Consider the following 23,391-nt stretch of genomic DNA (forward strand, 5'->3'; position numbering starts at 1 on the left):
CACACCAGATAATTGTCTTTAAGTTCTGGATCTATCAGGTAAGTGTTATATATTTCGTGACCAATTGGAAAGTATCTTTAAAGTGATCCTGGTGGGCCTCCCCGTTGGCGCAGCGGTTGAGTGCTGGGTTGGGAAGCTGCACGCAGCCTCTGCGGCGCCGGTTCGATCCCCGGCTGCTCCCCGGCCACCGGAGGAGGATCCCACATGGCGCGCAGACCTCTCCTGCTGCCCGCTGCTCCCCTCAGCAGTGTCCTTCGGTCCTTCTGCCTGCTCTGCTCCCTGCTCTGGCTCTGGTGAATTCTCTCACCCTCCCGCGCTTCTGACTGTACCCAGTGCATGTATAAACAAAAAACAAACAAATAAATAAATAAAAACATGCCTCTATAAAGTGATCCTGGTGTCTGAAGATACCAAAAAAGAGTAAATAAGTTGATCAACATCAATCACCGCTAACAAGATCCTCGCGTTTTTCCTGCATACTGTGAAGGAATGGATTCATGTTCCTATTTAAAATTACAAATTAAGCTCAAATTACATTCCTGTTTAGAAATGTAATCATTTATTATACATATCATTTATTGTACATATCACTTATTGTACATAATTTCTTGTACATGTCATATCATTTATTGTACATAATTTCTATGACATGGGACAAATTGCCTACCTTTTTTTTTAAAAAAGATTTATTTATTTATGCATACAAGAACTGGGATATAAGCCAAAGGTGCAGAGTGAGAGGTGAGAGGATCCACCAGAGACAGAGTGGGGAACAGAACAGGCAGATTGACTGAAATACACTGCTGAGGGAAGCAGCAGGCAAGACAGGAGAGGTCTGCTACGCTGTGTGGGTTCTCCCTGGGCAGCCAGGGATCAAAATTGTGCTGCAGTGGTTGCCAATAGCTTGATAGCACTGTCTTTAACCCCTGTGCCACCATGGAGACTCCAAAGTGCCTATCTTTATGTTCCACATTCTAAATGAAAAAATGAATTTGAATTGAATGTGAGGAAATCAGTATAAGAGCCATACATAGAAGGCTGGGTGGGTTTTAATATCAAACCAAACTGAAGCTCATTTTCTCAAGTCAGGTAAAACCAGGAAAAAGTCCCAATTATGAAATAAAAATTAACTATTAGAAATCGTACAGACAGTTATACCTAATTATAGGTGATGACTAAAAGGAGAATTTGAATGGACAGGAGGGGAAGACCTAAGAAAAGTGTAAAAGTCAGGAACATGCTCTTATAAACTGTGGAAGAGTGTCTCAGGTTGGAAAGGTGGGCAGAGAGAGCATTGTTTTGCTCCCTAAATCTTGCTTCCTTCCCCTTCACAAAATGTCAGTGCACAACAAACCAAGAGCCAAGGGGTGAGAAGAGCTGTGTTCTCTCTTGGCCACTGCTTATCTGGATCTGCCTGCAGGCCATGTCTAATAGACTATCTTTTGTGGGTTTTCCCCCTCATTTTGCGGAACTTTTTGTCTGTCAATGGAAGATACACCTTTTGTGCCTTGATACGTATGAGGAAAACGTGACTTCATGCTCTATAGTGTCATTGTTTTTCCAGGAGCAGTATGTCTTCATTCACGATGCACTGGTTGAGGCCATCCTCAGTAAAGAAACGGAGGTGCCTGATAGTCACATTCATGCCTACGTCAATGCACTGCTCATTGCTGGACCAACGGGCAAAACAAAGCTAGAGAAACAATTCAAGGTGAGAGCTCAGAAATCTTGAGGGTCACCACAGAATTGAATGTTCCTGCCTCTTTTCCTTTGAATCACCGAGGCCATGTGGGCGAGAGATACAGTCGCTTTCTCCTGTCCTTGACAATAGGAAGAAAACCAGATGGCAAATTTCAAGGAAAACCTTAATTTTGAGTCACAAGAAGAGAAGTTCTCAGAAATCCTAGACTAACTTTTATAAATGTAACCTTGGTCCAGGGAAGGAGGCACAGAGCATTACAGAATGGACAGGTAGAACTTAAAAAGCAGATAGTGTAAGTGCTTTTTTTACTTTGAAAAAGCCAGACCACTTAACCACAAGTGCTGTGGCTCAGACTGTTCGTGTTGCTCTTTGAAAAAATCTCTCACTTGAAGCCCCTGGACTAGAACAGGCCACACCAGAGCAAGAGCTTCTTCAACCCCAGTTTCTCCCACTCATCTGTGACAAAACAATGAGCTGGAGGACAGCGTGTTTCATTCTATATTACACCATCTCCAATGCCAGCCTCTGACTTTCAGAAACTGGAAAGCAAGGAATTCAGAAAGTAGCTGGAGTTAGAGGATTGGCAAAGCCATGGCTTCCAGGGGTATGGAGGCTCGGTTACTTGGCTCAACATTATTCCTTATTATCCTCTTTCTTTCCAAGATTCCTTTAGAATAGGCCCAATTTCTGAAGAAGGAATATTTAGGGAGAAATTGAAAGCCAGTGGAAAAAACCACCATGTTGATAAACATTGTGATTGGCATGCTTTTCTCTCCCCTAGCCCACCACATGGAAGCTGTCAGTCACCCCCAATCCGCTCTGATGTTCTGCCTCCTCAGAAGGCAGCACTTGTGTTTGGGCAGAGTACTAGAAAGGTTGAGGGTGAGTTGGGGGTAAAGAACCTGCAGTCAGGAACATCAGCGGTTTACTCAGTTCAGGCTGATGAGTCATCAAGGAACAATTTAAGGAAAGACAAAAAAGTGCAGTTTGGTTTCCAGAGGCAGATAATAAAGAATAAAAAAAACTTTAGCAATAGATTGTTAATATAGCTTTGACCTAAATTAAATATATATATAAGAATCATCCATTTTCAACAAGATTCTCATTTAAATATGATTTACTCTCTACACAATTGTGTAAAAAATTTCACATGGCTTGTATAAGAGAATCCAGGATCAAAATAAAAATATCAGTTAGATTAGAATCTAGTTGAAAAGAAAGAATTTGATTTTGTTTCCTGGTAACATATTAACCAGGGAAATGTAAGAGAGAGAGAGAGAGAGAGAGAGAGAGAGAGAGAGAGAGAGAGAATGTGTGTGTGTTCGTGTGTGTGTGTGTGTGTGTGTGCATAGTCTAAAATAAAGGTGTTAAAATAGCTGCTGGGGAAAGAGGAGTTTTCGCAAGGGATCTATATCATGCTAATCATATTCTCAGGACCTAATACTGTAGAATTAGAAATTGACGATGACAGCTGCCCTAAAAATCCAAATGTTTAGACAACAGAAATGCTCTATTAAGTAAGTTATATATTAAAGAAGAAAATATAAAGTCTTTAGAGTTAAAGGTCAATAGAAGCACTGCTTAGCATACCTTGTAGGATACGATTAATGTTGTACCTTAGAAGGAAATTCACAGCTGTAAATAATTCATGTGAGAATAAATAAAAGTTAATGAAATTGGCATATCATGTGAAAATTAGAAGCAAAGCCCAGTATGGCCAAAGAAGGAGATGAGAAAATGTAAGGAAGTTAAAATTATTCTTAAATCAAATAGAAATTTAGTTCTATAGAAACAGAAGAGACAAAAACAATGAAGGCTCTGTCAAAAACTAACAAAGCAGAGAGCCTATACCCAGTTTGATGAATGGAAAGGAGAGTATGCACAAATAAATAGATAAAAATCAGGGACTAAGTTATAAATATTTCAGAAATATTTTCTGAACATTTTTGTGACAACAAACTTGGAAACCTCCATAAAAGAAACAGTTTTAAGAAAAATATAGGCAAAATATATTCATAAAGAAATGGTAGACTCAGAAAAGGGAAGGAATGTGAGCTATTGATACTGTTAGATTTTAAGAAGTGTGTATAAAAACTATAGTGTGGTAGCTCATTAGCTATGTCTTATAAAATGTATTAAAACAAAAAAGAGCCAAATCAGAAACAACAAACAAAAAGGTCTCAAAAAACTCTTAACAAAAGGTGCAATGAAGGCATAGAGAAAAATTCTGAAACTATATAGAAAAGCATAGAACTAGACCCAAATAAATAGAGAGATAATGTTTATGGAGATATTATTGTGAAGATGTTGATTCTCCTTAAATTAAGGATAAAAATCAATGCAATACCAAATTCCCAGCAGGGTTTTTTTGTGGGAAATTAAGACCTGCTTTTAAAATTAACATTTAGAAAAGCGAAACATTCACAGCAATGCTAAAGATGAATGATATTGGGTGTTATTAAAATATATAAATTTGTGGTAGTGTGTATGGAAATTTTGTTATACAGATATAATAATTAATATTGAAAAACAGACAAATCAGTCAGAGGAGACATACACATGTGGAAATTGTTATGTGTTAGATTTGAATGCACTTCAGACAGGTAAGTAAAGGGCAGAGTAATCAATAAATAAAATTGGAACAATTTCCATGGGAAGCAAGTAAAAAATGGGTCCCTACTCATCTCAAATATTAAACTTATTCAAGATGGCTTGGGCACCTAAAAGTGAAAGCAAAAAGTTGTATACTTATTATAAGAAAATATTAGCAAATATATTCTGAAGATGAAAGGGTATAGAAAGATTTCTTAAATAAAAACATAAGTGGCAGAAATCTTAAAGAAAAAATTAATTGGCTATAAATCTTTATGATTAAAGAACAAAGTTAGCAAATTTTTGAACAGGGTTTAGATTTACATTCAAGGCATTAAAATCCACTAAAAATCAATAAATGACAAGGAAGTAGAAATACGAGAAGACAGCCATCAAAGAGGAATTCTAAATGGCTAATAAATCCTAAAATTCATACCCTTACAGTACTTCAGGAAAAGCAAATCAAAACCATGACCTACCACTTTTCACTTGTCAAACTTAAAAATTAAATTCGCTATAAAAATTCTCTATAAAAACTTCCATGTCTGTGCATATTAAGAGATATATATGGGATATTCATTGCTACAAAGTTCGTAAAATATTTGGAAGGAATTTGAATATTCACTAATTAGGGACTAGATAAATAGTAAGTAGACCCTTCCTGTAATGGAGTACTGAAAGCATGTATCAAATCCAAACATTTACATAAGCATGTACACACACAAACCCTGTATCCTCTACTCACAACTGCAGTGTGAGATTTATTTTTTAATAAATTAATTTATATATATTTCACATCATTGTTCATTTTTGTACAATGCTTGCTTTCTCCTCTCAGGTGTAGTTCCCATAAAATTCTCACCCCCAATTCACCTGTGCACCATAGTCTCTTGTTGTTTTGATCCCTCTCCCTCCCCTTCCCTTGCAGAATGTCTGTGATATGTAGTGGCCTATTAATTTTGGTTTTTCATTTATTTTTTTTTCCTGATCCCTTATTTGGTTTCCCGATATTCCTCCTATAAGTGACATTATCTACTAGTTTTCTTTTTCCTTATGGCTTATTTCACTGAACATAGTGAAGGACACATCTATAGCGGAAGCCATGAGGAAGAACCCCCACTGCAGAAACTACACCTCGAGAGTGTTCTGTCTCCTCTAGCTCCACCCCCCCTCCCTCCTTGTGCTGTAGATAACAAATGTGCCTGAGAACCACCTAAAACAAGGTTTACTTCAAGGAATTCTTGAAAAACATGCCAGATATATCTATATTCAGTGTTTTTTTTTTTTTTTTTTTGGTTGGGGCAAGAGTATGGTGCGTGCGTGTGTGTGTGTGTGGACTTGAATGACATAAATGAAATAATGTGTGTCTCCTTGACTCACTCAGCTCCTGAGTCAATCAAATATACAGCAGAGTGACTATTCTACAGCCCTAAAGCAATGCAACAGGGAGAAAAACAGAACTTCTTCCATCATTCCTGGTAGGTTATGTTGCATATTGGTGGGGGGAAGTGTGGGCATTTGTACAACTTGGAGTGAAAGCAATATGCTTTTATTTTTCTAATTATGCCTGATGATATAACTGTTAAAAATAATGCAAAGCCTGTCTTGTATAAAAATGCAAAATGCATAGAAAAATTAGCTTAATGATCAAGGATTCTCAACTTGAGATATGCAACTATGTTTTGCAATTTGGGGGTGGAGAGGAAAGATACAGTGCTGTGGTCATGAATATTGTGTGTTGCAGTGGAAAGATCAAGGGTTGGCATTTCATCTCTGAGTGGCGAAGGCACAGACTACATCAATGCCTCGTACATCATGGTAAGTCTGAGAAGCTACTGGAGCTATGGGCTGTTTGAGCAGTGACTGCAGACATGGGCAGCGCTATTGGTGGATTTACATCAAAAGTCTTGACTGCAGACCCGCCACCCACTGCAGCCAGTGGAATAACAGCATTATAGCACATCTTCATGCATGCTGAGATTGCAGAAACCTCAGCAAGATAAATAAATAGATGCAAAATCGCCATTCTGAATTGAAGATTAGATACAAAGCATGCACTCATCTCTCTTAGAGGTTGTGTATTCCATCTACCAAGGTAAAGCTCCTGATCAGATGCAGGCTATACCAGCATGAGCAATGCCCCATGTCACTGATATCACCACTCCAGGTCTGCCGCATCTGGAGCTCATCTGGAGACTTGAGTTTCTAAAGATGCAATAGTTCCTTTCTGTATTTATGTCCTTTATGAGAAGGGTGAGTGCTTTGGTGGTTGCTGGGTGACCCTCAGTTCTATTTCAGAGCTTCATTTCAGATGACTGGGCCCTAATTCCCATGCCAAATCTATTTTCCAGCAAAGATTCTGGAATATCCATGGAGGAGTCAGGGAAATGTGTGGTGGCGGCATCTAAATAATGCTGCCTACAAATGAGCCCATATTGGATAGGACTGGAATCTAAGAGACCCAGAGCAGAAGGAAATAAATGAGCTAAAATTTTAGTAAGTGGCACCATGTACATCATGATTTATCCAGTGGCACCAGCTTCCAGATTTCTCCAGCAGAATCTGCAGGGTCGCCCCTGACCCCTCCCCTCCACCCACTACTTCAGTAAATCTCCTACAGGTTACAGTTATGTAAACTTGGGCACAACACTGAACTTAAGCCTCAGTGGTCTTAAGCCTCAGATTAATCATCTGTAATATGAGGTTCAAAGTTCCTATCTCAGAGTACTGCTATTAGGAATGAATGACTTGGCAGAAATGCTAGGTGATGTACCTGGCTTATAGGATGTACCCTGTGAACATCGGCTGTAATAATCACATTGTTATTTGTAGACAAAATCCAAATACAGTGACTGCCTTGACTTAAGGTTCATTCATTTACAAATGTTTTGTGAATTTTTCTCTCTTCTCTTTGTTTTTGTAGGGTTATTATCAGAGCAATGAATTCATCATTACCCAGCATCCCCTTCTCCACACCATCAAGGATTTCTGGAGGATGATATGGGATCACAATGCTCAGCTGGTGGTTATGCTACCTGATGCTCAAAATATGGTATGAAAACAGACTTTGGGTACTTTGCTTACAGGAGAAATATCAAGGGACAGCAGCCAGAAATCCAGCATACAAACAAGTCATTTGTTTCAACTAATAAAGTTAATGCCAGAGCTTTACTTTATCTACTATTGAACATAATTTGGTTAATCTCCCAGGTTTGGAATTGTTGACAGTTTTATTTTTTTAAAGATTTATTTATTTATACACACAAGAACTAGGGTACAGGCCAAAGGTGTGGGGGGTAAGGGGATTCACCAGAGACAGAGTAGGGAACAGAACAGGCAGATTGACTGAACTACACTGCTGAGGGGAGCAGCAGGCAAAACAAGTCTGCTGTGCCATGTGAGTAGCTCCCTGGTCCAGAATTGAACTCGTGCTGCAGTGGCTGCAGGTAGCTTTTGGTTGGGTCTTAACCCCTTGCACCACCAAGGAGGCCCCTGTTGACAGTTTTAAATAAAAGTAGGGTTAAGTTCACTTCAACTTAAGTATTTTGTGACACTTTTTAAAATATTGTATTTGCAACCACAAATGAAGTCAGCCTGTATGCTGCTTTTATACCGTTTTTGGTTTTTTTTTTTTTTTTTTTTTGATAAAACTTGTTAGGCTATTTGGAGATTCCCTCAATTAAGAAGATCCATAAATTTTTTAACATCTGTTTTTCATTTAGATTTTAACTATATGCTTACCTTTGAGATTCATTTCTTGTCCATGAAGTTATGCTGACCATCCCAAATAACACTGAAAATTGTTAAGCTCTTAAAATCACTCGAATTTCTCTACTCCGTTGTCAATTATAGGAGCCACATTTTCCATTGTTATTGGTAAACTGATAAAACAATTGTTTGGTTTCTGAATATTTTATTCTGCATATCAAACTAGTTTAAGACTCAAGATTTTAGGAATAAATTTTGAGACTCAAAAGTTTTGAGTTAAATTTTCTATGCTAACCAGTTAATTTCACAGTCTGATTTTATTAGATATCTATTAAAATCTAGAATCTTTGTTTTTTAATCCTCCAGGCTGAAGATGAGTTTGTTTACTGGCCAAATAAGGATGAGCCTATAAACTGTGAGAGTTTTAAAGTCACGCTTATGACTGAAGAACACAAATGTCTGTCTAATGAAGAAAAACTGATAGTTCAAGATTTTATCTTAGAAGCTACACAGGTATGGACATCATTTAAAGGATCAGCTTTTCGTCTTAAGATCAGATTAAATATATGCTGATTTAAGGATCTTTCCTAGAAAAAAAGAAAGAATATGATTTCTTACAATTGAGATGAATTACACAATTTTACTTTACTTCTCACTTTGATTTTCAAAATCTTAAGGATCATTAAACAGTTAGTCATAAGTAAACATTCATGAATTGGGCACACAGAATAAAACATGTTTTAAGGCCAGTTCTTATCATGTATTTGCAGAGGTAAAATGCAGAAAATATCACCTGCAAAAATGAGCTTTCTTCTTTCTACCAATGTACAATGAGCTGATAAGTGAAGAAGTGGTTTAAAGGGTAAAGGACAATGAACTTGGATTGTTTTACTTAAACCCTGGGTGACATTCCCAAGGCATTAATCTGAATTGTCAATAACTATATACTTATAAGATATTATAATTTATTATATAGCAACATAATTTATTATATAGCTACAGTAAAATACTAAAAGATACTGACAATTATGAGTAAGGCAGGTGAGATTCAGACCTTCTCAATCAGTAAAAGATTAAATCATGATTTAGATAGTAAATGTTTCCATTCAATTGCTTTATTTTTTTTTTTATAAATTTTATTGTTATATTCCCCATACAATTGCAGCCCCCCATTCTGACCCCAATCCCTCCCCTCCCGCCCCCGCCCCCCTAAAAGTGTCTCTGGTTCATAGTTTTTTGTTGATTTTGATTTTCACTTTCTTATAGTTATTCATTTTCCTGGTCCATTATTTAAGTTTTCTAGATTCCTGCTATGAGTGAGACCATCCGGTATTTTTCTTTTTCTTTTTGGCTTATTTCGCTGAGCATGATCCCTTCCAGCGCCATCCATGTTGCAGCAAATTGCATGTGTTTATCTTTTTTGAATGCTGAGTAATATTCCATGGTATATATGTACCACATCTTCTTGATCCAGTCATCTATTTTTGGGCATTTGGGTTGTTTCCAAAGCTTAGCTATTGTAAACAGTGCTGCTATAAACATAGGGGTGCAGGTGTTCTTTGGAATTGATGTTTCTGTGTCCTTTGGGTAAATACCTAGGAGTGGAATTGCTGGGTCATATGGAAGCTCTATGTTTAGTAGGTCCAGAAATCTCCACACAGCTTTCCACAGTGGTTGGACCAGTTTGCACTCCCACCAACAGTGCAGAAGAGTTCCTTTTTCTCCACACCCTCGCCAACATTTGTTGTTGCTAGTTTTTTTAATATGTGCCATTCTCACTGGTGTAAGATGGTATCTCATGGTAGTTTTGATTTGCATTTCCCTGATGACAAGTGATGTTGAACATTTTTTCATATGCCTGTTGGCCATTTGCATTTCCTCTTCAGAGAAGTTTCTTTTAAGCTCTTCTGCCCATTTTTTGACTGGATTATTTTCTTTGTTGTTGTTGAGTCTCATCAGCTCTTTGCAGATTTTTGTGATCAGTCCTTTATCATTAGTGTTGGGTGCAAAAATGTTCTCCCAGTTGGTGGGGTTTCTCTTTGTTTTTGTTATTGTCTCTTTTGCTGTGCAAAAGCTCTTTAATTTGATATAGTCCCAGCTGTTTATCTTTGCCTTCACTATCACTGCTTTGGGTGATGTGTCTGTAAAGATGTCTTTGATGTGCAAATCACGTAGTGTTTCGCCTATATTTCCTTCTTTATATTTTATGGTTTCAGGTCTTATGTCTAGTTCTTTAATCCATTTTGAGTTGATTTTTGTGTATGGTGTGAGGTGGTGGTCAAGCTTCATTCTTTTGCATGTAGCGACCCAGTTTTCCCAGCACCATTTATTGAACAAACTTTCTTTGCTCCAATGCATAGTCTTTGCTCCTTTGTCAAAGATTAGTTGACCATAAATCTGTGGGTTTATTTCTGGATTTTCTATTCGATTCCATTGGTCTGTATGTCTGTTCTTGTTCCAATACCATGCAGTTTTGATGATTATGGCTTTGTAGTATAGTTTGAAGTCTGGGAGTCTGATGCCTCCATTCCCTTCTTTTTTTTTCAGGAGAGCTTTGGCTATTCGGGGTTTTTTGTGATTCCATATGAATTTCATCAATAATTGTTCTATTTCTTTGAAGAATGACATTGAAATTTTGATTGGAATAGCATTGAATCTGTATATTGCTTTTGGAAGGATGGCCATTTTAATAATGTTTATTCTTCCAATCCATGAGCAGGGGATGTCTCTCCATTTCTTTGTGTCTTCTTCTATTTCTTTTAACAGTGTTTTATAGTTTTCTTTGTATAGGTCCTTTACCTCTTTTGTTAGATTTATTCCCAAATATTTGATTTTTTTTGTTTCAATAACAAAAGGGATGGTCTTTTTGATTTCTTCTTCTTCAGATTTATTGTTTGTGTATAGGAAGGCTACTGACTTTTGCGTGTTGATTTTGTATCCTGCCACTTTACTGAACTGATTGATGAGTTGAATTAGCTTTTCTGTGGAGTTTTTGGGGTTCTCTATGTATAATATCATATCGTCTGCAAATAGTGATAGTTTGACTTCTTCTTTTCCTATTTGGATTCCTTGGATGTCTTTCTCTTGACTTATTGCCCTGGCTAGGACTTCCAGTATTATATTGAAAAGCAATGGTGAGAGTGGACATCCTTGTCTTGTTCCAGATCTTAATGGAATTGCTTTCAGCTTTTCACCATTGAGAATGATACTGGCTGTTGGCTTGTCATAGATGGCCTTTATGATGTTGAGGTATGTTCCTTGTATCCCAAGAATTTCAAGGGCTTTTATCATGAATGGGTGTTGCACTTTGTCGAAAGCTTTCTCAGCATCTATTGATATTATCATATGGTTTTTATATTTCTTTTTGTTGATGTGTTGGATAACGTTGATTGATTTTCGGATGTTAAACCATCCTTGTGCCCCTGGAATGAATCCAACTTGGTCGTGGTGAATTATCTTATGGATACATTGTTGGATTCTGATAGCTAAAATTTTATTGAGGATTTTTGCATCAGTGTTCATTAGGGAGATTGGCCTGTAGTTTTCCTTTTTTGTGTTGTCCTTGTTCGGTTTTGGTATTAGTGTAATGTTGGCTTCATAGAACGTGTTTGGTATTGTCCCTTCCTTCTCAATTTTTTGGAAGAGTTTGTGAAGGATAGGCACTAATTCGTCTCTGAATGTTTGGTAGAATTCATTTGTAAATCCATCAGGTCCTGGGCTTTTGTTTTTGGGTAGGTTTTTGATTACCATTTCAATTTCGCTAATTGTAATTGGTCTGTTTAGGTGTTCTATTTCTTCTTTATCTAGCTTTGGGTGATTGTAGAGTTGTAGGAATTTGTCCATCTCCTCTAGATTGTTAAACTTGTTTCCATATAACTGTTCATAGTAGTTACTGATTATTCTTTTGATTTCTGCTGTGTCCGTTGTGATTTCTCCTCTTTCATTGATGATCCTGTTTATTTGTGCTTTCTCCCTTTTTTCCTTTGTGAGCCTGGCTAGGGGTTTGTCTATTTTATTGATTTTTTCAAAGAACCAGCTCTTGGTTTCATTGATCTTTTGGATTGTTTTTTTAGTTTCAATTTCATTTATTTCTGCTTTGGTTTTTATTATTTCTTTTCTTCTACTGGTTTTGGGGTTTTCTTGTTGTTCTTTTTCTAGATCTTTGAGCTTCGAGATTAGGTTGTTTCTTTGCGTTCTTTCTTGTTTCTTGATGTGAGCTTCTATTGCTATATATTTTCCTCTTATTACTGCTTTTGCTGCATCCCATACATTTAGGATATTGGTGTCCTCCTTGTCGTTCAATTCAAAAAATTTTTTAATTTCTTCTTTGATCTCCTCATTAGTCCAATGGTCTTCCAGTAGTGTGGTTTTTAATCTCCATGAGGTAGGAAAGTTCCTTGCCTTCTTTTTATGGTTTATTTCTAGTTTGATGCCTTCATGGTCAGAAAAGATGGTTGATATGATTTCAATCTTGGTGTATCTGTTGATGTTTGTCTTGTGCCCCAGTATGTGATCGATCCTGGAGAATGATCCGTGTGCGCTTGAGAAAAATGTGTACTCCGTTTTTTTGGGGTTTAGTGTTCTATAGATGTCTGTTAAGCCCAATTGCTCTAGGTCTTTATTTAGAGCTTTGGTTTCTTTACTTATTTTTTGTCTTGTTGATCTATCCATTGTTGATAGTGGTGTGTTGAAGTCTCCCACTACGTATGTGTTTTCTCTGATGTCTGTTTTCAGAGAGGACAACAGTTGTCTGATATATTTTGGTGCTCCTTCGTTTGGTGAGTATATGTTAATGAGTGTTATTTCTTCTTGAAGTATTGTCCCCTTGATCATAATGTAGTGACCATTGGGGTCTCTTTTTATCTTTTTGAGTTTGAAATCTGTTTTATCTGATATAAGTATAGCTGTTCCTGCTTTCTTTTTTGGTCCATTTGCTTGTAGGATTGTTTTCCATCCTTTAACTTTGAGCCTATTTTTATCTTTTGTAGCTAAATGTGTTTCCTGGAGACAGCAAAAGGTTGGGTTTTGTTTCTTAATCCAGGCTGCAACTCTGTGTCTTTTTATTGAAGAATTTAGTCCATTTACATTTAGAGTTAATATTGATATATTAACATCTGTATTTGCCATTGTGTTTGTCTTTCCTTTGATTTTATTTATTTATTCTTTTAATAACTTTTTTTTGGGGGGGGGGCCTTCTTTCATTGTTATTCGTCGCTCTGAGGTTCTGGCTTTAGGACTCCTTGTAGTATTTTTTGGAGTGGGGGTTTAGTTGCAATGAAATTCCGGAGTTTCTGTTTGTCTGGGAAGGTCCATATTCTTTCTTCAAAGAGGAAGGAGAGCTTTGCGGGATAGAGTATTCTTGGTTGGCATCTGTTTTCTTGGAGTCTGTTGACTATGTCCCTCCACTCTCTCCTTGCCCGTAGTGTTTCTTCGGAGAAGTGTGATGTCAGCCTGATTGGTTTTCCTTTGAATGTTATCTGTTTCTTCCCTCTTGCCAGCTTCATTATTTTTTCCTTGTCCTGGATTCTTGGGAGCTTTACTATTATGTGTCTTGCTGTATTTTTCCTTTCGTCGTGGAAGTTTGGTGTTCTTCTTGCTTCTTGTATATCAATTTTCAGCTCCTTCTTCACATTTGGGAAGTTCTCTTCAATTATCTCTTTGAATATTTTCTCTGTTCCTACATCTCTCTCCTCTCCTTCTGGTATTCCTATAACTCTTATATTTCCTTTCCTCATGGAGTCAGATAGTTCCCGAAGTCTTTCTTCGTTCTTTTTCCTTCGTACTTCTCTTTCCTTCTCTGTTTTGGTTCTTTTTATTTCTGTGTCTTCAAGATTACTTATTCGTTCTTCCATTTCATCTATTCTGCTTTCATTGCTTTTCCCAGAATTCTTTAGTTCTTCCATTAATTCTTTGATCTCCTGCATTTCTTTTACTTCCCTCTTTAGGGACTCAATTTCTTTCTTCTGACCATTGTTTTCCCTCTCTAGGGACTCAATTGCATTCTTCTGATCGTTGATTATTTTTCCCTTATCATTGTTTTCCTTTATGACTTCTGTCAGTTTTTTAATCACGGCAATTTTAAATTCTCTTTCTGGAAGGCTCAGAAATTCTTCCAAGTTATTGTCGTTGCAATCTGGGGGCTGGCTTTCTTTTTGTGGTGTGCTTTTTCTCTGGAGAGTTGCTAGGTTGCGTGTGGTTCTTCTCCTCCCTACTGTCTGTTTTCTAATTTGCCGTATGCGTTGGGACACTGTGTTGTTGGGACTTGCCGGCATCTTGGGTGGGCTTCTCTGTTCCCCTCTGGTTCTTCCAGGAGTCATCTGTCAGTTTCAAGCAGCCTTTACTGGAGAAAGGTCCCTGTTCTAAAATGCCGATGGGGGGACACACTCCCCTGTGCGCCTGGTCTGCCCTGGCGGTGGGTTCCTGCTCCCCTCTGGGCTTGGACTGCAGGCCAGAGGGGGTCTGGCGTGGGCGAACTTCCCCCGCTCACCTCTGGCTCCTGAGGAAGCCTTCTGCAGGTAGTCTTTACTGAAGAAATGTCCCTGTTCTAAAATGGTGATGTGGGACACACTCCCTGCGCTTCTGGTCTCAGGCACACTATTCTGCGCGCCTGGTCTGCCCCGGCTGTGGGTGCTCGCTCTCCCTGTGGGCTCAGACTACTTGTTCAGAAGGGGCCCGGTGTGGGCTAACTCCCCAGCTGGCCACTAGCTCCTTCAGTAGCCTGTGCTGGGGTCAAGTCGCTAGGTGGCACCAGAGATCTCTCCTAGAGCCCTTGGGGAGCTGATTTTCCACCCCGTGGGACAGGGAGCAGAGCGGGGATGGTAGGGTACACCTCAACGGCTTTGGGGTGCTGTGTCTGCCTTGTGCCCCACCGTCGTGGGGAACCCACGCCCCTAATTTCGTGCCCCGGGTCTCAGTTCCAAAGCCCTCAGTTCCAGGACGCGGGCTGTAGCCCAGATCAGTGGCGCAGGAATGGCGCCTTTTGAATCCCGCTCCCCTGCCTGGGCGCCTTGTTCCTGCTCACTCAGGGAGGGCCTCCGCCCGGGTCTCAGTTCCAAAGCCCTCAGTTCCAGGACGCGGGCTGTAGCCCAGATCAGTGGCGCGGGAATGGCGCCTTTTGAATCCCGCTCCCCTGCCTGGGCACCTTGTTCCTGCTCACTCAGGGAGGGCCTCCGCCGTCTCCCCGCCAGCCTAGGTCGCAGGCGCAGGGCCCTGGGCAGCTGCAATCCGAGCGCCGCTTTCGCGCAAGCTTACCGGGCGGCCGGGGCTGTGTGCTGGTGCTGGTCTCCTCCTGGTGGGCGGGGCTCTCTTTAATGGCGCCTGGAGCTCACCTCCGCGGAGGATCCTGCAGGGTTCGCCTCAGCTCCCGTTCACGGGGTGTGGTGGCTGAAAGAGTTCCTTTCCACTCACAGTCCCACTTGCTGCATCCGTTTTTCTTGTTGGGCGTTTTGGTTTGTTGTTTCCCTCGTCTCTGCCGGTAGAGTGCCGCCTCTGTGGGCGGGGGAGGGGAGCAGGGTTCTGCGCTTCCCTCCCTTCTCGTCCTCTTTTATGGCAACTTTCTTCTTAGGGCAGTTTGCTGGAGTCGTCCGTTTATCTTCCGTGTCCCAGTTCTCACTGGGACCTGCCGCTTTTCCTCCCTATTAACTTTTTTTAATGGGAGATCTTACTTGCAGCGTCTCCTCGCCGCCATGTTGCTCCGCCCCTATATCTTAATATATTTTCAAAGCTTTCTGCAACTTTCCTTCATGGATCTTAAAATTGAATAGAATTTTGTTTGTGGATCTGCCACCCGGTCAAATGAATTCCAAGTGATATCAAATTCTTCACTGGAATCCCAAATGACCTGCCGAGACCAAATACTGCCTGGCCAAGAGCATGAGCCGAGAGTGAGACCACTTCACATGGCTGGTTATAAATACAAACCAGAGAAAATGGCTCTCCATTCAATTGCTTTAATTGAGTGAAATTTCACTATTCTAGAATAGTGAATATTCTCCAGAATATTTGATCGACCAAAACACTTAAACTTGATAATATAATTAGAATAGTAGTGCAAATAATACAGCCATGGGATAGCACCTGTTTGATTAAAACAACAAAAATGAACACACTGTGGAAAAAAATTTAGATCCCTTATTTATAATGGGGGGGGCAGAAACTAGATGTTTACTGGGTTCGCCGAGAACACAACATTGCATTTCCCCGAAACAGTTCAGAAGCACTCATTCAGATCTGTCATTTCTTGTGCTTTTTTCCTCATCATTCTCTTCAGTTGGTGAAGTTTAATAAGAGAGCAGTAAGTAATCGTTAGATACTCATTTCTCTTGTCATAGCCATGTCTTAATTACTAATCATGTGTAATATGTAGCTTAGCCTGTGTTACCAGCTCAGTTTTTCTCCTAGTTTTATGAAGAAGAAAAACTAAAGCATAAGCATTCCTATTTGATCCCAATTTGGTGTCCCTTTGTGTCCATCAGGTCTATGGACACCTTGGTCCCCCAGGAGTCTAACTGAGGGGTGGGTAGATGTCTCAAACAAGGGTCCAGGAAGAAGGAAAGACTGAAGTGGACACTCCAGCAAGTTCTTCCTTCCATGATAGAGGACGGGCTATCTCGCCCTCCATTCTTCTGGGCTACTCACTCATGGGCATGAGTGAGTTTATTAGCCTTCCCATAATTCCTGATTTTCCCTAATTATTTGACTTATAATAAACTGTAATGAGTTTGGGGTTTTTTAATATTTATTTATTTATGCATACAAGAACTGGGGTGCAGGCCAGAGGTGTGGGGGCAAGAGGATTCACCAGAGACAGAGTGGGGAACAGAACAAGTGGATCTACTGAAATATTGTTGAGGGGAGCAGCAGGTGAGACAGGAGAGGTCTGCTGCACCATGTGGGTATCTCCCTGGCCAGCTGGGGATTGAAGTCTTGCTGCAGAGGCTGGACAGCTTCACAGTGCTGTGCTTAACCCCTTTGCGCCACCAGGGGGGCCCCCATTGTGGTATTTTAAATGCATTTTTCTTTCTTGTCTTAGGATGATTATGTACTTGAAGTGAAGCATTTTCAGTGTCCCAAATGGCCAAATCCAGATAGCCCCCTTAGTAAAACTTTTGAGCTTATAAGTATTATCAAAGAAGAAGCTGCCAACAGAGATGGACCCATGATTGTTCATGATGAGTAAGTTCCACACTAAATCTTTTCACCTCTGTGTGCTCTCTGGACATATGTGTATTTCTGTTGTCTTTGTACTAGCCTAAGGCTTTGAAGCAATTGTGGTTGGTTCAGCTAGGACGGAGCCTCTGCATTTTGTGAACAAAGCTGACTCAGGCTATTTGGTTTGGTTTTGTTTTTCATGTTTCTGGAAGCTCCAGTTGAAGGCAGAAGAGTACACTTGCATTGTCTAACCAGAACACTTCTGTGTGAACTCTCAGTGTTTTTGCAATTTTTTTTCACAGATGCTATCCAGGGAGGCATTTCTCAGTCTTTATCTTCCTGTGATTGAAAAGTAAAATTGATAAGTGTCTCATTTACTTGAAACAGGAATCTTTATCCAACAGTTCTTTCCAAGTTTTTTATGGACAAATAAAACATGCATAGGCTGAAATGTATGTTATATCGTATTAATTATGACACATAATAAATATTATACCCTTAGTCTGATCATTTTGATTTATAGCCCCTTCCATAGTATAAAACATTTAAATTTCTATAAAATATCTGATTACTTATATCATGAATACCTGCTAATGTTTCTAATTAAACCATAGTCCTACTTACAATGGAGTAAAGAGAGAATTAATTAAAAATTTCAGTGTTCTTACTACTAAGTTGTCAAGGCTACATGATCTGGGAGTTTCAACATGAATATTTGATGTACCTGAATGGAATCTGTGTCCATTCCTTTTGTTTCAAGGCATGGAGGAGTGACAGCAGGGACTTTCTGTGCCCTAACAACCCTTATGCACCAGCTAGAAAAAGAAAATTCCATGGATGTCTATCAGGTAGCCAAGATGATCAATTTGATGAGACCTGGAGTATTTTCTGACATTGTAAGTAATAACAGAGTGAAACAAACTTTCCACTGTTAGAATACAACTTACTTTCTAGAGGATGTGAGAATCATTTTATCACATACAAAAAAAAAAAGCACATTGGTAATATTAGCATGTACTTTTCAAGCTGAATTTCAAGTTACAGGCTACAATTCATAAAAATGCAACAATAGACATTTAAATTTTTCAGAAAAGTAATAAAATATGCTCAGTAGAATCATCTCCTAATCTTACTTAGCCAACCAAATCAATGGTTATTTTCCCTCACTTCAGGTTCTTCCTAACCTCAGAGAACAGTCAGAGACAGATTCAAAGACTTAAATGTGGCAGATTTTCATTTTTTTTTCCTCAAGTCAAATCAAATTTCTGAATGGAAACAAATAAATGATTCCTTCATACTTTCAAAAAGAAATAGACTTCCACAATCAAGAAAAAGACATTGTGCATTTGTAGATACAAGCCTCCGAAAATAATCTGAAAGTTTTTAATTATTGTAGAAACAAAGGATGAAAAGGTAATAGAGGACTTAGTACAGCTGTCTGCATGGGAGGAGCTCAGGTGCAGATGGTAGTCATAGACTCACCTGTGTGTGTGTACATTATTATGGGTCTGTCTTCAGCTCCAGCCCAGACCATTTGGCTAGAGAGCAAAGTCACCCTGGCACACATGTGCTTCAGAGGCGCCCTATTAAAAGTCTCATTCAGGTCAGTTGAGATATATCAAGTTTGCCCTGTGTGAAATAGCTTTACACAGTTCATGAATGTGTTTAATGGTGGACCATTTCACATACGGTACTAATGGCTTTCCACTATGATGCTAGTCACTACCTCACATTCACTACAGCTGCCTTTAAGTTGGCATCTGCAAGAGAAAAATTATTCTGTATGTCTCTGCACTGAGACATAGCAGGGCACACACTTACCTTTGCTCAAAGTGGAGCGTAGGACTGTCAGGCTGGTCGAGTGTAAACAATGGCTGTTGAGAAAGGCCTTAATATGCATGAGTTTCTGAACTGCTATACAGTCCTTTCTGAGGCCTTTCCATCAATAGACCAAGCCAAAGGAAGTCATAACAACTGAAGAAAAGGAAACAAGTAACATGTTTGTGAATGAGTTATCAGTGCCCAGTGCCAAAGGGTTTACACCGACATTGATCAACGGGTATCAGAAACCTGTCACATCACCTTCCGTTTCCATGAAGTAAATAAGCAAGAGTGGAATATGACCAATTTTCTAGGTCAATGAATGTTGACTCATTGCAGTTACTTTTAATTTATTCAAAAGATATTAATATAGATTGTCACCTCTGCTGACTATAACAGAACGCTTAACACAACACCTTCCATGAACAGTGCCAAAATGTAACTAAAAATCATCCTTTTAACAAACATATGTATTGTCTGAGTTTCCTGTTGATAACCCCCTTTCTCTGTCCTCTAGGAGCAGTATCAGTTTCTCTATAAAGCAGTCCTCAGCCTTGTGAGCACCCGGCAGGAAGAGAATCCCTCTGCCTCTCTGGACAGCAATGGTGCAGCATTGCCCCGTGGGAACATAGCTGAGAGCTTAGAGTCTTTAGTTTAACACACAAAGGGATGAGGGAATCCCTATCTAAGCACTGCTTTCCTCTTTCTCAAATTAGACTGGAAAATCAGTTCAGTTCTGTTACCTGTTTACTTTTCATCACCTGACAGTAACTTTCACATAGGAATCTCCTGCCAAATTGACATCATTAACAATGTGTGCCTTTTTGCAAAACTTCTTGTAATTCACTTACTGTGTTAACCTGAAATGATTGAATTTTACAGTATTTCTAAGGATGGAATTGTGGTATTTTTTCATATTGATTTTAACAGGATATTTCATTTTCTAGCTAGTAGGAATTCCCAATGCTAGAAAACATGTTTGTTTTTAGTGTCAGAATTTTTGCTCTCTTTGTAGCCATCATCAGGTTTGCTAGAGATATAACTTTTAATATAGTAGGCTGTAAATAAAATACTCTGTTCCCTATGATATTCAACACTTTACAACTGCAGTATTCACCTAAAGTAGAAATAATCTGATACTTACTGTAAATACTGCTTTAGTGTCTCCATGGACCAAATTTATATTTATAATTGTAGATTTTTATATTTTACTACTGAATCAGTTTTCTAGTTGTGTAATTATTTAGTTTAATGATGTAGTTCATTATCTGTTCTTACTATTCTTTCATGTTTTCTCAGTGATTAACTGTTTTAGCATGTAATTTTAACTTTTATGGAAAATAGAAATACATGTGTTTTGAAAAAAGATGTTTTTATGAGAATAACACCTTACCCAACATTGTTTAAAATGGTTTTTATCCAAGGCATTGCAAAAATAAATATAAATATTGTCATCAGTTTGTATTTGCTTGTTGTATTTTTCTGAAAGATATAGTTGGTATTTCAGTGGGGATTGCATTAAATCTATATGTTCCTTTTGGTAATCGTTTTGACTGTATTGATTCTCCCATCCAAGAGCACACAATATGTCTCCATCTCCTTTTTCTTCTGGATCATTATTTCTTCTGGATCATTATTTAAAACAACATCAAAATTTTGTTTGTTTTTTTTTTAAGATTTATTTATTTTTATACAAGAACCGGGGTACAGGCCAGATGCGCGGGAGGGTGAGAGGATTCACCAGAGACAGAGTGGGGAACAGAACAGGCAGACTGATTGAGGGGAGCAGCGGGCGAGACAGGAGAGGTCTGCCACGCCATGTGGTATTCTCACCCGCCAGGATCGAACCTGCGCTGCAGTCTGTGGACTAGCTTCACAGTGTGGCGCTCAACCGCCTGCACCACCAGAGAGGCCCAACACAATTTTGTATGTTGACTTTGTAACCCACCATTTTGTTATTTGAATTTACTGTTTCTGTTAGCTTTTTGTTGGAATCTTTGAGGTTTTCTATATATGGTATCAACATTTGCAAATGTAGTGGTCCATTCGCGCATCCTCTATCCTGCTTGCCAATTTTGTGTACACTTATCTCCCGTATAGTCCCTATTTATCAAAGTCCCCAATGTGGGTCCATGTGCTTGAGTTGGCAACAGCAGAGTGGCTCCACGTGGCAGCTACCCCTCCCTCTTGTGGGTTCTACTCTAAAAAGTTTAATTACTGTCAGCTATTTATCTTTCAGGTGTGTGATTTTGTTTAGGTATAATTTGGTTGTGTGTATGTGGAGACAGTGAACCTGGAATCTTCACTTTGTGGCCATCTTGGAAGACTCAGCTTTTTTTCCTTTCATGATAATTTACCAGTGAGGTACTTTGCAGAATCTCTTGTAAAAGAAAGTAACTATGCAAGGAATGTGTATCGTAATTAAACATTCTGGAGACACATTTTAATAAATGTGCTGAAACAGATTTTTTTAAAAAGATGATTCCTGTCAGATATATCAGTCTTTCCTCATCTCTTGCCCCCTCACTGAGACAACAATAAATTATAAGAGAAGTGAATATAAATTAATCTCGATAAGTAAATCTGGCAATTATTTCTATCCATTACCAACATTTTATTCGTGGTTTTGTTATATTCATAACGTTTATGCAGACACTGTTTTATTACATAATAATGTCTATTGTGAATATATATTTTTATTCTACTTACTATATGTAAACCTATTTACTTACTATTTGTAAACCTATCATCGTGAAGTCTATATTATGTCTAGTAGAGTGGTTTTAAACCAGGGACAACCTTGTCCCACAGGGGGCAGTCAGTGCTATCTAGACATTTTTAATTTTCACAGCTGAAGGGAGGTGATAGTGGCATCTACTGGGCAAAGGCTAGAAATGCTGCCCAAAAGTCTGCAATGCACAGGAACCCCTCGACAACAGGGAATCATCCAGCACGAGATATGAATTAGTACCAAGGAGGTAAGCCCTGCTGTCCAGCTGTCCAGCGTGTGGCTGTTGTGGTTTTTTTCCTGATGTTAGGTAATCAGGCTCTTCAACTTCTTCCAACTTCCAACACTATGATGAACATTTCTTCACATAAAAAGTTTTTACCATACTTAGGATGATTCCTCAGTACCAATTCCTCTAAGAATCTTTTGACAAAGAGACTATAGGAATATTTTTATGTGTCTTAGTACTCTTAAACTTTCTAAAAGAATTGTACAGTTAACTCTCAAGTGCTTTACACTTGGTTTCAGGCCTCTGCTCAAATATCTCCCTAGCACAGCATTTGCAGATCTTTCTGTCTCAAGTAGCACCCCCTTCTCACAAGGAAGCTTTTCAGAGTATTCAGCACTGACCATCTGAAGGGCCAGGAGCTGGCTCCCTGTGCTGTGTGCAGGCTGAATGGCTGCGCCCTCCAGGCCCCTCGCCTGTGGAACGTCTCCCTTGCTTTATCCTGCTCTATTTTTCTCTGTAGCAGAGTTGTGTTCCTGACTTGTTTGTTGTCTGTCTTTGCCATGAGTATGTAAGTTCTACCAAAAGAGGAAATTTGACTCTTTTGTTAACGTCTATATTCCCACACCGAGAAAGATATGGGCCCATAAAAGGCACACAATACATTTCAGGTAAATGAATGACTGAAGAGTCCATGAATGAGTGAAATGACTCTTACCCAGAACAGAAATACTCTCCTCAATAGTCCTGGGAAAACTGATATTCTCTAATGTTCCTCCACATTTAATACATTTATCAAGCTTAACAAAATGTCTATTTTTAGTTTTTTCTATAGCATCATTTTAAGTGTGCCCAATTAAAAGGGTGACCTGTACAGGCTTTAGCTCCAATTTTAAATTATATGGAGTAGTTTTTCAACCTCAAGAAAGTTTTAAGGATCAGAATAACACTTGTTAGTTAAATGCACCAAAACTATAAAATCTGTCTAGACCCAATAGACTACTCCTTGAGAATTCAGGGCAGCTGCTGCTTCATATAAAATTAATACAAACATTTAATACATACACATTCTAGTCCATTTGCTTGATAGAAATCTTACTTCATTTTTATATTTCTAATCTGAAACTCCCTAACTTGTTAGCATACAAAATTACTTAGCCCATTTCCTAATATGCAAAAGTTTGACAGTGAAATCTTTATAAGCAGATACATTTTAAAATATTTTATTGGAGTTGAATTCTACTCACAAGTAGCACCTAGGATTAGAAATAATAAGTGCTTATTAAATTTAACTTCTTGAGGAAAGTGAGAAAATCTACATACTTATCAAAATAAACAAGACATACTCTTTTATTATTATAAGCCATGATTGAATATCATCTACTCACTTGCTAATTGCAAAATATTCTGGTACCTCAAAGGTCTTCTCCTCATTAGCACAATATTGGTTTGAGTAGGTGGTAG

General features: G+C 38.8%; 1 protein-coding gene across 6 annotated transcripts in view; it reads left to right on the forward strand.

Moving 5' to 3' along the window:
- The window catches only part of PTPRZ1 (protein tyrosine phosphatase receptor type Z1), a gene marked incomplete at both ends in the record, with an annotated part of 150,402 nt that extends 130,771 nt beyond the window's left edge, over positions 1-19,631 (forward strand). For all 6 annotated transcript variants that reach the window (XM_084229192.1, XM_084229193.1, XM_084229194.1 and 3 more), the window contains 8 exons: positions 1,565-1,711; positions 5,679-5,772; positions 6,039-6,112; positions 7,218-7,346; positions 8,369-8,515; positions 17,034-17,176; positions 17,913-18,048; positions 19,491-19,631. In XM_084229192.1, coding sequence (XP_084085318.1) covers positions 1,565-1,711; positions 5,679-5,772; positions 6,039-6,112; positions 7,218-7,346; positions 8,369-8,515; positions 17,034-17,176; positions 17,913-18,048; positions 19,491-19,631 — 1,011 coding nt within the window. The remainder of the gene's footprint in view (positions 1-1,564; positions 1,712-5,678; positions 5,773-6,038; positions 6,113-7,217; positions 7,347-8,368; positions 8,516-17,033; positions 17,177-17,912; positions 18,049-19,490) is intronic.
- Between the last annotated feature and the right edge of the window lie 3,760 nt (positions 19,632-23,391).

Source organism: Talpa europaea (assembly GCF_964194135.1).
Source record: "Talpa europaea genome assembly, chromosome: 3".
NCBI lineage: Eukaryota > Metazoa > Chordata > Mammalia > Eulipotyphla > Talpidae > Talpa > Talpa europaea.